Source organism: Myxocyprinus asiaticus, chromosome 22 (assembly GCF_019703515.2).
Source record: "Myxocyprinus asiaticus isolate MX2 ecotype Aquarium Trade chromosome 22, UBuf_Myxa_2, whole genome shotgun sequence".
Classification (NCBI taxonomy): domain Eukaryota; kingdom Metazoa; phylum Chordata; class Actinopteri; order Cypriniformes; family Catostomidae; genus Myxocyprinus; species Myxocyprinus asiaticus.
The window spans coordinates 47,567,072-47,583,138 of record NC_059365.1 but is presented as its reverse complement, the minus strand read 5'-3'; the positions used below and the strand labels follow the sequence as shown (position 1 = coordinate 47,583,138).

Sequence of the window (16,067 nt, the reverse complement as noted above, 5' to 3'; positions counted from 1 at the left end):
CCTAGGTGACCCGCCATGGGATTATAATGAGCCGCCTGGAATACCACTTCCTGACAGCTCCTTGGAATCAAAAGTTGGGTTGTATCCTCTTTGGTCCGAGTGTCCTGTGTCACTCGATACAACCGCTCATTTATAATTGCAAAATAGGGGTATGAAAGTGCGATGTCAGGCTGGAGTCGTTGATCATCGATGACTCTCACTTGGTCAAAGGCGTGTTTGAGGGTTTCGTCTCGCGACTGCTCCAAAGGGAAATCCCCGTCAGGGAATTCCCTGAGAAGGGTAGGGGCTGCAGCCTCTCCCCCTCTCTCGTCATCATGACGTGGAGCTGTCGAGGACGGCCCGGCTCCGCCTCCCCTGCCAGAGCATCGCACATCACACATCTCCCTATTTTCATACAGGACCCATCCGTGCAAATTCCCTTTAATAAAACTCTAAAATCAGGCCAATCAGTCCCCAAAATCAGCGGATGGGTGAGGCGGGAACTAACCGCAGCCTCCACTCGATGCTTTTTCCCCCAAAATTTAATTGTCAGGGTCACCACCGGATACTTGTGAATATCCCCGTGTACACATTTCACCTTCACCGTTTTAGTTGTGACCATTGCCTCGGGTTGAACCGGGCATTGGTGGATAGTGGTTTGATTACAACCGGTGTCCACCAACGCTTGGTGAGTACCCCCTTTGACACTTACCGGTATCTGGTACGCTCCGACCCGGTCGGGGGCAGCCTGTGGGAGGTCAGAGACCCGCACCACCTTCCCCAGCTCCATCAGAGGGCACTGATCTCGGAAGTGGCTCGGGTCTCCGCACCTCCAGCAGGCCGGCCCAGGCGTTACGCCCGCACTTGCGTCGGCGGGCGCCCCCCCCCCCGAGGGGGAGAGCAGCTGGGCATTGGAGTAGGGGAAGGTGTCACCTCCCACACCCGGGGAACTGGTCTCAGGGGTTGAGGTCCTCCTCATCTGCGTGGGGCAGGAACGGGACCTGGAGAGAGAGCAGAATGAGAGGAGAGAGGGGAGGGGGAAGAAACAGAGGGAGGAGAGAAAATGTAGGAGGGCTCTTCCGCCCTCGGAATCGCCGCCATGTGGTCCTCCGCAAGTCGGATAGCTTCCTCCAACGACGCCGGGCGGTGGCAATGGACCCACTCCGCCGTCCCTTTTGGCAGTCGAACTATGAACTGTTCCAGTACCACCTGGTCGATAATTCCCTGGACGTCGCGATCCCCCGCTAGCAGCCATCTTCGGCAGGCGTCACGGAGCCGCTGGGCAAAGGCAAACGGGTAGTCAGAGCTCTCCAACTTCAAGCTCCGGAAGAGTTGATGACTTTCCTCCGGAGTGAGACCAACCCGTTGCAAGATGGCTCTTTTTAAATCTCTGTAGGCCAGGAGGCTCGACGCTGGCAGTTGTTGAGCCGCGAGCTGGGCTTCCCCGGACAATAGTGGGATCAATTGGGCTGCCCATTGGCCGAGCGGCCAGCCCCAGCTCTCGGCGGTCCGCTCAAAAAAATCCAGGAAGGCCTCAGGGTCATCCGCCGCCCCCATTTTCTGTAATGCTGGTGGGGGTAACGGCGTGGGAGTGTCCGGGGTCGCGGCTGAGGATGCCCCCTGGCTGAGGAGGCTCCGGATCGCCTGCCGGTCCTCGGCTTGAGCATGCATGAGCTCGACAAACCGGCGGTCTTGATCTTGTCGGAGCTCAAGCAGCATCTGTTGGTGGTTCTGATGTAGGCTGGCGAGGGCTTGGAGGATCTCCGCCAACTGGGAGGACTCTACGGGACGTCCGCCATCCATCTTCGATCCAAACTTCAATCCCGGGTTTCGGCACCAGTGTGAAAGAGGAGGCGAGAAGCAGCTTTCCTTCTTAGGGTGAGGCTTTATTATTCCCTCTTCACAACACCGATACACAGTCTTTCCTAAAACACTAAGCTAAACACTATCACACACTGTTTCACAAGTAAACTTTCATATTCCAAAATCTTGGTTCTGGCTCGGCTTTTTCGTGTCCAGTCTCTCTCTCTCATCTGAGTGCTGCGTGGCCCTATTTATGCTGCTCTCCCCGTACTCACTGAAATTAGAGACAGGTGTTAGACATAATTTAGCTCAGGTGAAAGCGCCCTTACCGCTTTCTCTCTCTCCGGAGAGATGCTTGACCACGCCCCCGCTGCCACAATATAAAACTGGCATCTTTATTATCAGCCCCTACCAACACACAGAGACACTCTTGGCAATTAGATCTTAATATTTGCTTGACTGACAAAGAATGGCATGAGGCTGTATATAGGGTTCATGGGTCTTCCATTTGTGCCAGACATAGTCTCTTGCAATTTAAAGTATTACATAGACTGCACATATCTAAGGCCAGGTTGGCAAAGATATATGGGCAAGTGTAGCAGGAGACTGCTTGAATGTCGTACATGTGGGGTCAGTAGAAGGATATGTTTTGGTTTTGTCCCAAACTGCTTAATTTCTGGTCACTGATCTTTGAGACATACTCTTAAATATTTAATAAAAATATAAATCAAAGCCCTCTTACAGCCATTTTGGGTGTTGTTGATGAGAGGATACCTCTTCCAAAAAGGGAAACTGATTGTATTGCTTTTACTTCTCTGTTGGCATTTTGCTCAACTGGAAGCAGGCTTCCCCTCGTTCCTTTAAGCAATGGGCTAGAGATGTGTTGCAGTTCTTAAGTCCGGAGAAGATAAGACTGAATTTGAGGGATTCCGGCTTCAAGTTTGCTGTCATGTGGGGACCTTTCAAAAGCAGTTATAGTTGAATTAGGTGAGTCGATGGTGATTCCTGATTCTGGATAATATTTATATACATGTTTTTGTTTTTGTTTTTATATATATGTACACAATATTGTATGTTGCTTCTTTTAGTGTGTGTTTTTTTTTAGTTTTTTTGTTTTTTTGTGTGTGTGTGTGTGTCTCCTGTTTGAATACGTGCAGTATTGTCTTCTATGTTTTGTGTGATTATGTGTACTGTTGATTGTTGCATAAAAAAATGTAAAAATAAAAAAAACATTTATTTCCTTTTTAGGAAAGAAAAAAACAACAATATGTAACAATATAGTGCTTTTATGACATTTTCTAAACAAAGCCTTCCACAGTATAAGATAGAAATGCACTAAATAGCATCAACTCAAGTAACATTTAACGTTTCCCAAAGTCTAAGTCCCCACAAAGGTTGCATATTCATTGCAATGGGCATTAAATCACTTAAACCCCTTTCACACACAGATCTCAGGATTAATCCCAGGATAAGTCGTTCTGGCAACTGTTCTGGGACTGCAAAATTTGTTCATTCACATTGCCAAGAGCTTTTCCGTAATCTGTGCTTGCAGTCACACACATCCCAGGACAATCCCGTAAAGACAAATGTGACATCACGGTGTGACATCTAACAGCGTCTTGAGTTTACTGGTGACTGTGTCTTTTCTCTCAAGAAGCCCGCTCTTTCAACCTCTTGTGAACAAATAAATTGCATATGGTACAACTAAACTGACGGTTAAAGGTGCAGTATGTAAGATTCAGAAACGTCTTGGTTACTTTCGCAACCTCCGTTCCCTGATGGAGGGAACGAGACATTGTGTCGATGTAGTGACACTAGGGGTCACACTTGGGAGCCCCAAACACCTCTGATCTTTGAGAAAAGGCCAATGGGAATTGGTGAATGGAATTTGCATGCCACTCCCCCGGACATATGGGTATAAAAGGAGCTGGCTCGCAACCACTCATTCAGGTTTTGTGCTAAGAAGCCGAGACAAGGTCCCGGCCATTTCAGCGGGTAGTTCAGTGTTGTGGCAGGAGGGACACAACGTCTCATTCCCTCCATCAGGGAACGGAGGTTACGAAAGTAACCAAGACGTTCCCTATCTGTCACTCACTCGACGTTGTGTCGATGTAGTGACACTGTGGTCCCTATATGAAACGCCACAACTAGCTGAACTGTGTTACGTGGACTGGCAGTGCGAGACGGGCAAGCTGTTGCGTGCCTCGTAGCCAGCACACCCGGCTGTCATGTAACCTCCCCCAACGCCCCTACGAGCATCATACGGTCCCCTGCACCACAGGGACAGGCTGCCCCAGCCGTGGCCTCTTCTCTTTTTTTCTCCCCAAAAAAGAATGGAAATCTTGTTCAGCTGGGGGCCATAAATGTCCCTTCCCAAGGGGAAGACACCGCGGAGACCACACCCTACCCGAAGGGGAGGTAATTGTGTGGAAATACATCACATGGTCTTACCAAGCTTATCGGCAGTGTTGAATGTGGAGAAGTCCCCGTGGTAGGTCCTACCAAGAGGGGAGGAGCTCTACAACATGGCGACTGGTGGCAGAGGGAACTCTGCCTAAGGAAGACGCGAGTTTACCAACGAGGAAACGTCTCGCGGAAGATACATCACACGGGGTTACATACAGGCAACCTGCGGATGTGGAGCATCTACCCCAGCACAGGGCCTATCAGCACACCTGCTGGGCTGGCATAGAGTTTCTCCGAAAATAGATGCGTAAAGCATGCACCAGACACAGCAACGACAAGGCTGGGTCTGCCTCCTCCTGGGGCAGTGCTTGCAGGTTCACCACCTGATCCCTAAACTGGGTCATGGGAACCTTGGGCCCTACCCTCTTGATGGATGTGAGCGCAGTCAGGAGGGCAGTCTTTAAAGAGACTGCCTTTAGCTCAACTGACTTCAGGGGCTCAAACGGTGCTCCCCGTAGGCCCTGTAGGACCATGGAGAGATCCCATGAGGGAATGAGGCATGGTCTGGGAGGATTCAACCTCCTAGTGCCTCTAAGGAACCTGATGATCAGGTTGTGCTTCCCTAAATACCGTCAACTGCATTGTGGTGCTCTGCCATAGCGGCCACGTACACCCTCAAGGTGGGGGGGACAACTGCCCCACCAGCCTCTCCTGTAAGAAGGAAAGCACCAACCCGACTGCACATCTCTGGGGGTCTTCACGTCGGGAAGAACACCACTTAGCGAACAGACACCACTGCAAGGCATATAGGTGCCTCATAGAGGGAGCCCTAGCCTGAGTGATCGTGTCTACACCTGCAGGTGGTAGGTAACTTAGGTCTTCTGCGTCCCGTCCAAGGGCCAGACATGAACATTCCAGAGGTCTGGTCACAGGTGCCAGATGGTGCCCCGTCCCTGAGAGAGGAGAACCCTCAGGGGAATTCACCAGGGAGGGGATGTCACAAGGAGTGTGAGGTCCGAAACCCAAGTCTGGGTGGGCCAGTAGGGTGCCACTAGGATGACCTGCTCCTTGTCCTCCCTGACCATCTGGACCAACACGTGCTTGCCCTGGATCAATGGCCGAAGCCTCCACAGGGCAAGCAACATTGTGAGCAACTCGAGGCAGTTGACATGCCAACACAGTCCTGTCCCGGAGCCCACGGCTGCATGCCCATTGCACATGGCGCCCCAGCCATGCTCGGAGGCATCTATCATAACCACGACGTGCTTGGGGTACTTGCACTAAGGGGACTCCTGCCCACAGGAATGCAAGGGCTGTCCAAGGGCTGAACAGGTAATGGCAGATCGGTGTGATGACCATGCGATGTGTGCCGCGACACCATGCACACCTCGTGACTCGAGTCTGACGCCAGTGCTGAAGCGGTCTCATATGCATCGACCTGAGCGGCGTGACCACCGTCAAGGACGCCATATGCCCCAGAAGCCTCTGAAAATGCTTCAGTGGGACTGCCGTGCTCTGCCTGAACAACTTCAGGTAGTTCAGCACTGACTGCGTGCACTCACTCGTGAGGCACGCCATCATAGAGACTGAGTCTAACTCCAACCCGAGAAAAGAGATGCTCTGTACCGGGGAGAGCTGCTCTTTCGCCAGCTGACCCGAAGCCCCAACCAGCTGAGGTGCCTGAGCACCAGGTCCCTGTGCACACACAACAAGTCTCGAGAGTGAGCTAGAGCCAGCCAGTCTTTGAGACAGTTGAGGATGCGAATGCCGCTTCCCTTAGCGGGGCAAGGGCTGCCTCTGCGACTTCCGTGAAGACGCGAGGTGACAGGGACTGACTGAAGGGGAGGACATTGTACTGGTGTACCCGGCCCTCGAAGGTGAACCGAAGAAAGGGCCTGTGCCGAGGAGAAACCGAGACGTTGAGTACGTGTCCTTCAGGTCTACCGCCGCGAACCAATCCTGATTCCGGATGCTCGCTAAAATGTGTTTCCGCATCAGCATCTTGAACGGGAGTCTGTGCAAGGCCCGGTTCAGAACTCACAGGTCCGGGATTGGCCGCAACCCACCGCCTTTCCTTGGTACGATGAAGTAGGGGCTGTAGCACCTCTTCTTCATCTCGGCTGGAGGGACAGGCTCTACCATGTCCTTCCGCAGAAGGGATGTGATCTCCACGGGGAGGGCAGCGGTGTTCTTGCCCTACACTTGAGGTAAAACGGACGTTGCTGAACCCAGGCGGGTGCTTGGCGAACTGAATCGCAGGAGGATGCCCCTGGCGATGAGCAGACGGGGTGAGGAATCTTGATCCGCACCGGGGCAGGATATGCTGAATAGCCTCCATCTGCTTCTTAACCGGCGAGAACTGCTGGGCAATGTCCTCGATGGTGTCACCAAATAGGCCAACCTAGGAATGGGGGCGTCAAAGAACCGTGCCTTGTCAGCCTCCCTCATCTCGACAAAGTTGAGCCAAAGGTGGTGCTCTTGGACCACGAAGGTGGACATCACCTGCCCAAGAGTCCGTGCCATGAGAGTTCGTCACCCGGAGGGCGAGATTGGTCACCGAGCTCCTGCATCAATCCCGGGTCAGAACTACTCTCGTGCAGTTCTCTCAGTGCCTTGGCTTGGTGCACTTGTAGGAGAGCCATGGCATGCAGGGCAGAGGCTGCCTATCCAGCGGCACTGCAGGCCTTAGTCGCCAGTGATGACGTGAGCCTACAGGCCCTGGACAGAAGTCTTGGGCGGTTCCGCCAGGTGGCTGTGCCTTGCGGGCACAAGTGCACTGCAACCGCATTATCCACCTGGGGAATCGCAGAGTACCCCCTGGCAGCCCCACCATCGAGGGTAGTGAGAGCGGAGGAGCTCAGCGATCGGGTCCGGGCAGTAAAAGGTGCCTGCCACGAATTCGTGAGCTCCTCATGCACCTCCGGGAAGAAAGGGACCTGGGCGGAGCACGGCCGTGAGCGGCGCTCCGCGCCTAGGAACCAATCATCAAGCCGCGAGGGTTCAGGGAGGGGCACAGGGGTCTAGGCAAGCATGGCCATCATCTCCGCGTTGGCCTGCGACGGGGCAACCGCACCCGAAGGTGGGAGCCCCGTCGAGTCCTCAGCGTCAGACTGAACCAGCCCGCTCTCCGATGCTGCAGTAGAGAGCCCTGAGACGAGCCGGCGATCTCATCACAGAATTTGACTGGGGCAAAAGAGCCTGCTGGGGAATGGGAGGTCTGTGGGGGGGCTACCCGGCGGAGCGGCTCCCGTTGGAATCCCAAAATTGCTCCCAGTGCTAACCGACGCGGCTTCAAACCCGTAAGTAGAAGGACCACGGCAGGGAGCCTCTGGGGTGGCTTTCCCTCTGAGGAAGGAAAACCGCGACCGCAACGTTGCCATAGTCATGTTCTCGCAGTGAGAACATGACCCATCCATGAACGCCGCCTCTGCGTGGGCAGCGCCCAAGCACGTGAGGCAGCGATCGTGGCCATCGGAAGCGGAGAGGTAATGACCGTAACCAGGAATTATACACAAACAGAAAGGCATCTTTAAAAAGTGGAAGACACTTTTAGCTGCTGAAGAGCCCAGGGGCGTTCTCTGCACTCCACCGGTGCAAGAGAGGGAGAAGCTGCTGTTATGCACCATAAATCCAACAGCTTTTGTAGAGGTGAATGGATCGGTGGAGGAATTCATCTCACTGAAATACAACTACTCAGCTCTGAAGAGAAAATCAGAATGAGTGGTTGCGAGCCAGCTCCTTTTATACCCGTATGTCCGGGGTAATGGCATGCAAATTCCACTCGCCAATTCCCATTGGCCTTTTCTCAAAGATCAGAAGTGTTTGGGGCACCCAAGAGTGACCCCTAGTGTCACTACATCGACACAACGTCGAGTGAGTGACAGATAGGGAACCCTTGTTATTAATGACACCTGTGGCCATTAAGTGAACTGCAGCCAGCTATCTGTTGCTCGCGCTCGTGCACACACTCCAAAACAATGACGTCAAAGACCTAAAATAAAATAAAAAGATGTTTAAATGTCTCAAGTTTTAGGTGCAACTAGGGTAGTGTCAGCACTATAATGTTATGTACTGTATTTCTTTTTCAGCTGTCTAGTCATCAGTTAGGCTGAGCTGCCAGTAAGGAGAGGGAGACAATAACTTAAGTATTTTAGGTTTTACGGTTGTAACGTTTTATATTATTTTTTATTTTATTTTTTAGCTAAGTATATAATTCATAAAGGAATATTGTGGGTTCATTTAAGACTAATCAACAGCATTTGTAACAATGTTGATTATCACACAAAATAATTTCTTAAAATTTTGTTTTTAAATCAAGGTTACAGTGGAAGTCATTGGGGCCAAATTTTAGAGGTTTTTAAAGGCAGAAATGTGAAGCTTATAATTTTATAAAAGCACTTACATAATTTATTATATTAAAAGTTGTGTATTATTTGAGCTGTTAAGTTTAAATCAACAATTTTTTAAATCAACACAGAAAAGGTTAATAAGTGATTTTATCACAGTAAAATCATGTTAACATGCATGTTGTTCACATCTTGTGTCTATACTTTTGAAACAGTATTGTTTACAGATTGGCCCAATTCACTTCCATTGTAAGTGTATCACTGGAACACAGATTTGTGCTTTTTTAAAGAAAAGGAGGGACGAGTTTAAATTAATTTCTATGGTTATCAACATTGTACTATAAATGCTGCAATTGAACTGCCACTGAACCCAGAATATTCCTATAATTTGACCTAATACGCTACATGTAGTGCAATTACAATACCACTGTAATATGTATTAATAAAGTTGATGATCTATGACCCTGTGTTGCCTGTTTTGCTCTCCAAAGTTGAAACTAACATGCTGGTTATAATTGATGTATTTGTTGTTAAACATAACTTGACAATGTTAAATATTAACAATATTAAAAATGTTATTACATTATTTGTTATTTTATTTTGAGGCTTTGTGTGTGATTACGGAAAAATATTACACGTAATATATACAAGAACAGGAAGAAATAATGTGTAATCGAGTTGTGTTGCAGTTTTACCAGTAATAAACAAATGTGGTTGGAACGTCCTCTCGCGGTTGCTGAATGTTGCGCAACAACGGTGCCACATCCTTCTCATGTCTTACATTTCTACGTAGACACAACATGGAGCAATACATTTCTTGTTGCATTAAATAACTTTACGTTGAAATGTGTGAGTTCTCTCATTAGTGTCAACAAGCAGAATTTAAAAAATTTTAAGTAGGTTTTCTGAACGTTCCCCTGTCTGCGGTTGGTCAGCCAAAAAGATAGTCCCACCCCTAAACTCAAACCACGGGTTAAGCCAGAAGATGACATGTTGAAGCACTCAAACAAATAGAGCCATGTTTTGAAAGTGCAGAGGTCTGATGGTTTGATGGTTTCCATTTAGAGCTAGGTGGTTTTAACAAGGTCTTTGAAATGAATAGTTCACCCAGAAATGAGTTATTTTATTTTACTCACCATCATGTCGGTCCAAACCCAGATGTTCCATTCTGGTCAATAGTGACTCACTATCTAGCACACAAAATATCCCAAAGTGTCATGAAAATAATCCATGTGACTCTTGTGTGATTCTTGGTTTTTGTGTCATAACATTTGGTCACGTGGCATGCAAGAGCCAATGAGGTTTGATGTTACTGACATGCTGCGATATCTGATTTGTGCTGTGTTAACAGGAGTTGATCAATGATGCGTTCAATAGTGAAAGACTCCTTTACATTTAGCTTCATGAATCCTACAGAAACCCTCGTGGCCTGGACTATTTCACCTGAGTTTGAACCTAGAAATATACACAAAAGCCTGACAATGTTATTGAACAACTTGATCTGTCTAGTGTTTGATAAAGTGTGCACGGGTCAAAATCAGCCCTCACTTCCTCTGCCTGCAAGGCACAATGAATAATGTTGCTGCTATTGTGAATCCACACAGATTCTTTCTTCTGGCCCGGGTGGGCGGAAATCCTGGCATTTGATCTGAATTGTGAAGAGTCTTGTTAGCCTCAATAAAGAGCGCCTTTGTGTGTAAATGGGTTATATAAGTATGTGTGATATCTGTGGTGCAGGGTTGTGGCTAGTATTGCATGAATGTTTTACATTTGTAAAGGGCACGGTGATCTTAAGCGAGGCCTCTAGATGATTCCTGGACATGTTTGTTGATTATCACAGCTGAAGGTAAACTGTTCATGAAACCATTTTATAGAGGGCACATCAGGGCTCGTTGTCATAAGGTCCGTATCTCAGTAATTATAAGGGTAATTTTCATAAATGTCAGGTGGAGGCAAGTTGTCACGTGTTTTAAATATCGTTAATTTATACAGTATGTTCATATTATTTGTTGGCCAAAACAATGGCTTGATATTTTTGTACATTACCTTTTACATTTGTGTTGTTTTGTGAATTGTTTTATGTTTCATAATTTTATTGATGTTTAAATTTAACAGAAAAGCCTATAATAGGCTGTTTAATGGCAAGTTCAATTGACACAACTTTAGTCTGACAACATGCCCCAACAGCGGTCACTGTGTGTTCAGAGAACTGTATTGTTTTTCCTATGTTCAATAGGTTTTATGTGCAGATTTTAAGGTCCGTGTCTATATAGATATTGAATCAAAAATAAACCAACCCTGAGAAATATCCACTGGAGTAAAAAGTGTGACAACTAGCCCAGGTCTCCCCTACTATAAGACGACATGTGAATATACATTAGTGCAGTGATTTTTGGGCCACATCAGAAATGGTCATTGTTTTCTTTCTTGTGAGAAGGAATGTAAACTTTTAAGTAGTTAATTGTTAGGATAAAATGTGCAGAATTGATTTGCAGTAAGTCCTGAATTGTGTAGCCTTTGTGGAGGTTATTGTGTGGCCTGGTCTACAGCTTGTTATTGGCCAGGTTGTGTTGTGTCAGGTGACTGCGTGTGACACGTGATCATCGCCTAATTTCATTCAACTCAAGTGTTCAAATGCCAAGAATTCAGACTGCTGTTCATCTCATTTGGTCCTGCTACAGCATCAGAGTCTGGTAAATGATTATTATTTGCAGGAAAGATTATTTGCTTGTTTATGTATGTATTGTGTTGTTGATTAGGAATATATACAGTGGGCTTCAAAAGTTTGAGTCTACATTGAAAAAAGAAAAAAGAGTATGAAATTGCAAAACAGAAGCATTCTTACTAGTGGTCTCAGACTTCTGGACCCCACTGTAAAGACCTTATTCACAGCAGTGGCATATTTGATTTTTGACGAGCGTAAAAACAAAGCTGTGAGGGATAGTCTTACAATCTCTTCAGTGGCATCCACTGTACAAAGATTCTCGATAACATCTTATTTTCCATAACTCATATTTTCTGGAGTTTTTGTCTACTGAGAGACTGTTAGCCTGTCTCTCACAGCCTCGTTGTCATTTCTGTCAAAAATTAAAGATGCCACCACATTGTTTTGAGTGTACTCGATAGTTCTTACAAAGTGTCACTGCAATTGCTAGAAGTTCTAAGGTATGTTAATATGTTTTATAAATGTGTTTGAATGCAGGTAGCCTTATGAGTGAGTGTTCAGAGCTGGTCTAGTTAAAGGTCCTTGTCATGTTTTGCATTCTCTTTTCTCTTTAGTCTTAGACTCAATCATGAATTGGGCGTCATTTTATGCCGTGATCAGTGGCGTGAACAGGCATTCGACAGGCATCGGGCGCATCTGGCTCTCTGTAATCTTCATCTTCCGGATCATGGTGCTGGTGGTGGCAGCAGAGAGCGTGTGGGGCGACGAGAAGTCTGGCTTCACCTGCAACACCCAACAGCCCGGCTGCAACAGCGTCTGCTACGACCAGTTCTTCCCCATCTCTCACATTCGCCTCTGGTCTCTGCAGCTCATCCTGGTGTCCACACCCGCCCTGCTGGTCGTCATGCATGTCGCTCATCGCCGGCACGTCGAGAGGAAGATCCTGAAAATCTCCGGCCGGGGAAACGCAAAGGACTTTGAGTCCATCAAGACTCAGAAGTTCAAGATCGCTGGTTCTCTTTGGTGGACTTACATGATCAGTATCCTATTCCGTATCATTTTCGAGGCTGTTTTCTTGTACGTCTTTTATGTGATCTACCCAGACGTAAAGATGGTGCGTCTCGTAAAGTGTGACTCCTACCCTTGCCCCAATACAGTGGACTGTTTTGTGTCTCGTCCAACCGAGAAGACCATCTTCACTATCTTCATGCTGACAGTGTCTGGAGTGTGTGTCTTGTTGAACATTGCAGAGGTGGTGTATTTAATAGGCCGCACGTGTTTCAGATACTTTCAACGAGCAGGAGGTGAATCCAAAGGACCTTGGCTCACTCAAAAACTGGCACCCTACAAGCAGAATGAAATTAATCAGCTGATATCAGAGCACTCGTTTAAGCCCAGATTTAACGTTGGCCGAAAACCCGTCGCTGATAAAGGCGAGCGCTGCTCTGCTTTCTAGACTCTTCTAGACAACCTGGAGGTTTCACCAACTATCAATAACCTATGACATGTGGACGTCAGTAATCATATTAATCTGTCCTCATTGATATATTTGGTTCATTCATTTATTTAAGGGCCACTCTAGAGGTGAAAAGTGATCATGGGCAGAAATATGCTGGACAACCATGAACTTTTACATTCAAAATGGTGCAAACATTTGTCTTCTCCCAAAAAGATTTGAAGGCCTAATGGTGCGGTCACACGCAAATTTACACTGGCCCAAAAATCATGTGGACACTTTTGGAAACTTCAGTCACACTGAAAAATTAATGAAGGTCATTGCATTAGATAAAATATCAAAGCAAGTGTCATCTGTGAATCTCAAATGCTGTTGGATCTTTTCTCAGAACTAACGTTCACTTTTCTAAATGATTTTTGCTCAATAACTTTTAATGAACTGGTGTTGTGGTGATTTTTAGTGGATGTATGAAGTCAGTTCCCCTCAAGTTCACACAGCAGAGTAACCAAAGGAGTTCAGCACATTCAATATAGACATCTGAGTCCAAAAACTTTTATCTTTATTTTATTCTATTGTTTTATCATTTTAAACCTAACAAATTTCTTTCTTCAAAAATGTTTTTCTTGAATGCTATTTTACTTGAAAATAAATGCCACTTGGTTTGATATTTTGCATTGCAAAGCAAAGACATTTATAAATGTTTAGTGTTGCTTTAGTTGCCAAATTCTTTAAAGGGCCACTGTGTGTATGTTCATCTTACACTGTGTACCAAAGTTCAAGTTTAGAGAACTCTGACCTGCTAATTCATATAGATGTTTGACCAATAAGATGTTTGACCATTATAGGATCTAAATGTCACTCTTGGCTCAACATATATACAAACTTCAAAGCTGCATGGTTTGGAGTGTTAGTCAATTTTATCATTTTGAAATGATTGTTTTGTTGTTATTTTAATGTGTTAAAAACAGAAGCCCATATTAATTTCACGTAATTCAAAAATGTCCTACTTCACATTTTAAGCATTTTTTTGGGGGGGGGGGGGGGTTGCCACACTATATTTTGTTTACCTCTGGATGGTGCAAAAAAAGTTTAAAACTTGGACTTTGTTCATCTCGAGGTCACCTATATCAATGTTGCATGTTTAAGTTTGAAATACAAAAGTGCAATAATGTTTTTTTCTGGCCTAAAACTTAATCAAAGTGCCTCTTTACATATTGTGTTAGGTTTCTTTGACATTTTTCTTTGATGCTTAGTGTAATATCTACAGAAAATAATTTGTAAACATTTGTAACAAAAGAAATCCAAACTTGACGGCAACTGGTGTGTTTTAATAATGTTTCATATGGTAAAGTCTCCTAAACTCTGTTTTTGTTTTAGTTGCACACATCAGCTCTGTAGAAAGTGTATTGAATAGAGAAGTCTTTTAATCTTTCCTCTGTCTCTTTTTTGCAAGCACAAGTCTTTTGAAAAGACAGAACAGACTCATATTTATTTGACTGTAAATGCTTCTTGATCTCACATTGTATGCCACAGCTGTATCTAACACGCACATCAAGAGCCATCCAGTAAGTCATGCACTAGCAGATTTGGAAATAATATTTTCATTGCAGGACTTTGATTGATGCTGCTTTTTGCTTGGAATATCAACCTTGACATTAAATTAAATGAATGGTACATTCCTTAATAAAATATGGGATAATTTAAAGTTAGTAGGGTCATTCTCAAAAATATTGATGTTCTGACTTACAAAATATTCAAATGTCCACTTTATTTCAGTTTTCGCCCATAAAAGCTGAGGGTAAACATTTTTTTTTAATTCTTGACATTATTTTTAATCATAAAGGACAACTTGACTGTTGTTTTTTTATTTTATTATTTTATTTTGTTTCAGAAATGAAGCAAAGGTTGTTACACCAGTGCCAAATTCTCTTAAAAGATGAATTTTCTAAAATGATGTCTATAGCATCTCAAAACATGCACTGATCAGACTAAAATCAATAAAACTTATTGATTAAATCAATTTTGTTCAACAAAAATCTTTCACATGAACATGTAATACCAATGACATTTAAATGAACCATGTGAAAAAAATATTATTAATATGTAAATTAATAACTTTTTCATACATTTGAGCAACTTTTTCTTCCTCTGGCCTGTGGACGTGATCATTTGAAGTAATTTCTTACACTGTGTGCACATATTATTCCCTCTGAGGGACTTTCTTCTAAAGGGCTCGTGTGAATGAGCTGTATGGACCCTCTCTCACTGTTCCTGTCCCACCATTGGAGATGTGCTCAATGACAAGGTGGCTACCTCTCGGTAAACTAGCTATAAATACAAACAGAAATGTTAAAAATCTGTTTTATTTCTATACGTATTTCTATACATATTTTCTTTTAATCTCATAATTTTTAAAGCTTCATAACAGTAGGATAATAAAGACAATTTAACTACAATATGACACTGAGGATTAATAATAAACCAATCACAAAATACTACCATACATTTATTTTATTTTTTTCAGGTTTGCACCTCTGTATTCTTAGACACTTCAAATTACCAAGGGAGTCATAACCACTTTTAATATTACAGCAAAAATAAACCATGTCTATGTTTTATAGGCAGTATGAATGTTATTTATGATTTTCTCTTTCATACTGAACCTGCAAATTGATAACAGATTTTGACTTTTGCAAAGAGAGAAGTCATGATTTACATTTGAAACAGGGTTTTCGTTCCATATATATATATATATATATATATATATATATATATATATATAGTTATATATAGTTATTACCCCCACTGAACTAAATCAGCACAACTATGACACATACAGCACAGATATTTTTTTTTTTTTTTTGAATTGGAGTGACTATTTGCACTAGGTGTAAATAACACTTGCCACACAATGTGGCTATTTGCACTCTGATAGTGTAGTTAGAAGAAACACAGAAACTGTCAAACTGCATCCCTAGTGTCGCTGCAGTGGCGAAGAGTTTGGCTGTGGCTTTTTCGCACGGACGACACAGGTTCGATTCTGCCTTTTGTCACACTTTTTCCTGTTTTCTTTCTCCACTTTTAATATTTCTTTTATACTAGTTATAATAATAAATAATGTATATATATATATATATATATATATATAAAGGTTGATTTCTTCGCAGAGGTCTGGTCACGGTGAAGGTCAGGAGTTGAGAGAAAGTTTTGATCTTTTGATCTTGGGTAAAAAAATTAACCATTACTATAGTAATATTGTAGTAACCATGTTATTTTGCAGAAGCCATAGTTTTAATGCAGTTAACGTGGTGTTAATATAGTAACCATGTTTAATGTTGTGGTTACTACGATTTTACTACAAAATATCATGGTGATACTATGTTTACTGCAGTAAAACCATGGTTCATTTTTG

At 44.6% G+C, this 16,067-nt stretch overlaps 2 protein-coding genes across 3 annotated transcripts; one reads left to right on the top strand and one right to left on the bottom strand.

The window, feature by feature from the left end:
• Positions 1-924: 924 nt before the first annotated feature.
• On the bottom strand, positions 925-9,713 carry LOC127413436 (zinc finger and SCAN domain-containing protein 18-like). Its single transcript, XM_051650597.1, has 2 exons — positions 9,671-9,713; positions 925-2,056 (listed from the first exon to the last, which is right to left on the bottom strand). The coding sequence occupies exon 2, from the start codon at positions 1,780-1,782 to the stop codon at positions 955-957; it is 828 nt and encodes a 275-aa protein (XP_051506557.1). The 5' UTR covers positions 1,783-2,056; positions 9,671-9,713; the 3' UTR covers positions 925-954.
• A 547-nt stretch (positions 9,714-10,260) lies between these two features.
• Positions 10,261-14,568, top strand: LOC127413435 (gap junction beta-1 protein-like). 2 transcript variants are annotated; one of them, XM_051650595.1, is made up of 2 exons: positions 10,261-10,380; positions 11,814-14,568. In XM_051650595.1, the coding sequence occupies exon 2, from the start codon at positions 11,828-11,830 to the stop codon at positions 12,653-12,655; it is 828 nt and encodes a 275-aa protein (XP_051506555.1). In that variant the 5' UTR covers positions 10,261-10,380; positions 11,814-11,827; the 3' UTR covers positions 12,656-14,568. The 2 variants fall into 2 exon arrangements, with proteins under 2 accessions (XP_051506555.1, XP_051506556.1); XM_051650596.1 differs by lacking the exon at positions 10,261-10,380 and adding an exon at positions 11,169-11,227.
• Positions 14,569-16,067: the final 1,499 nt, after the last annotated feature.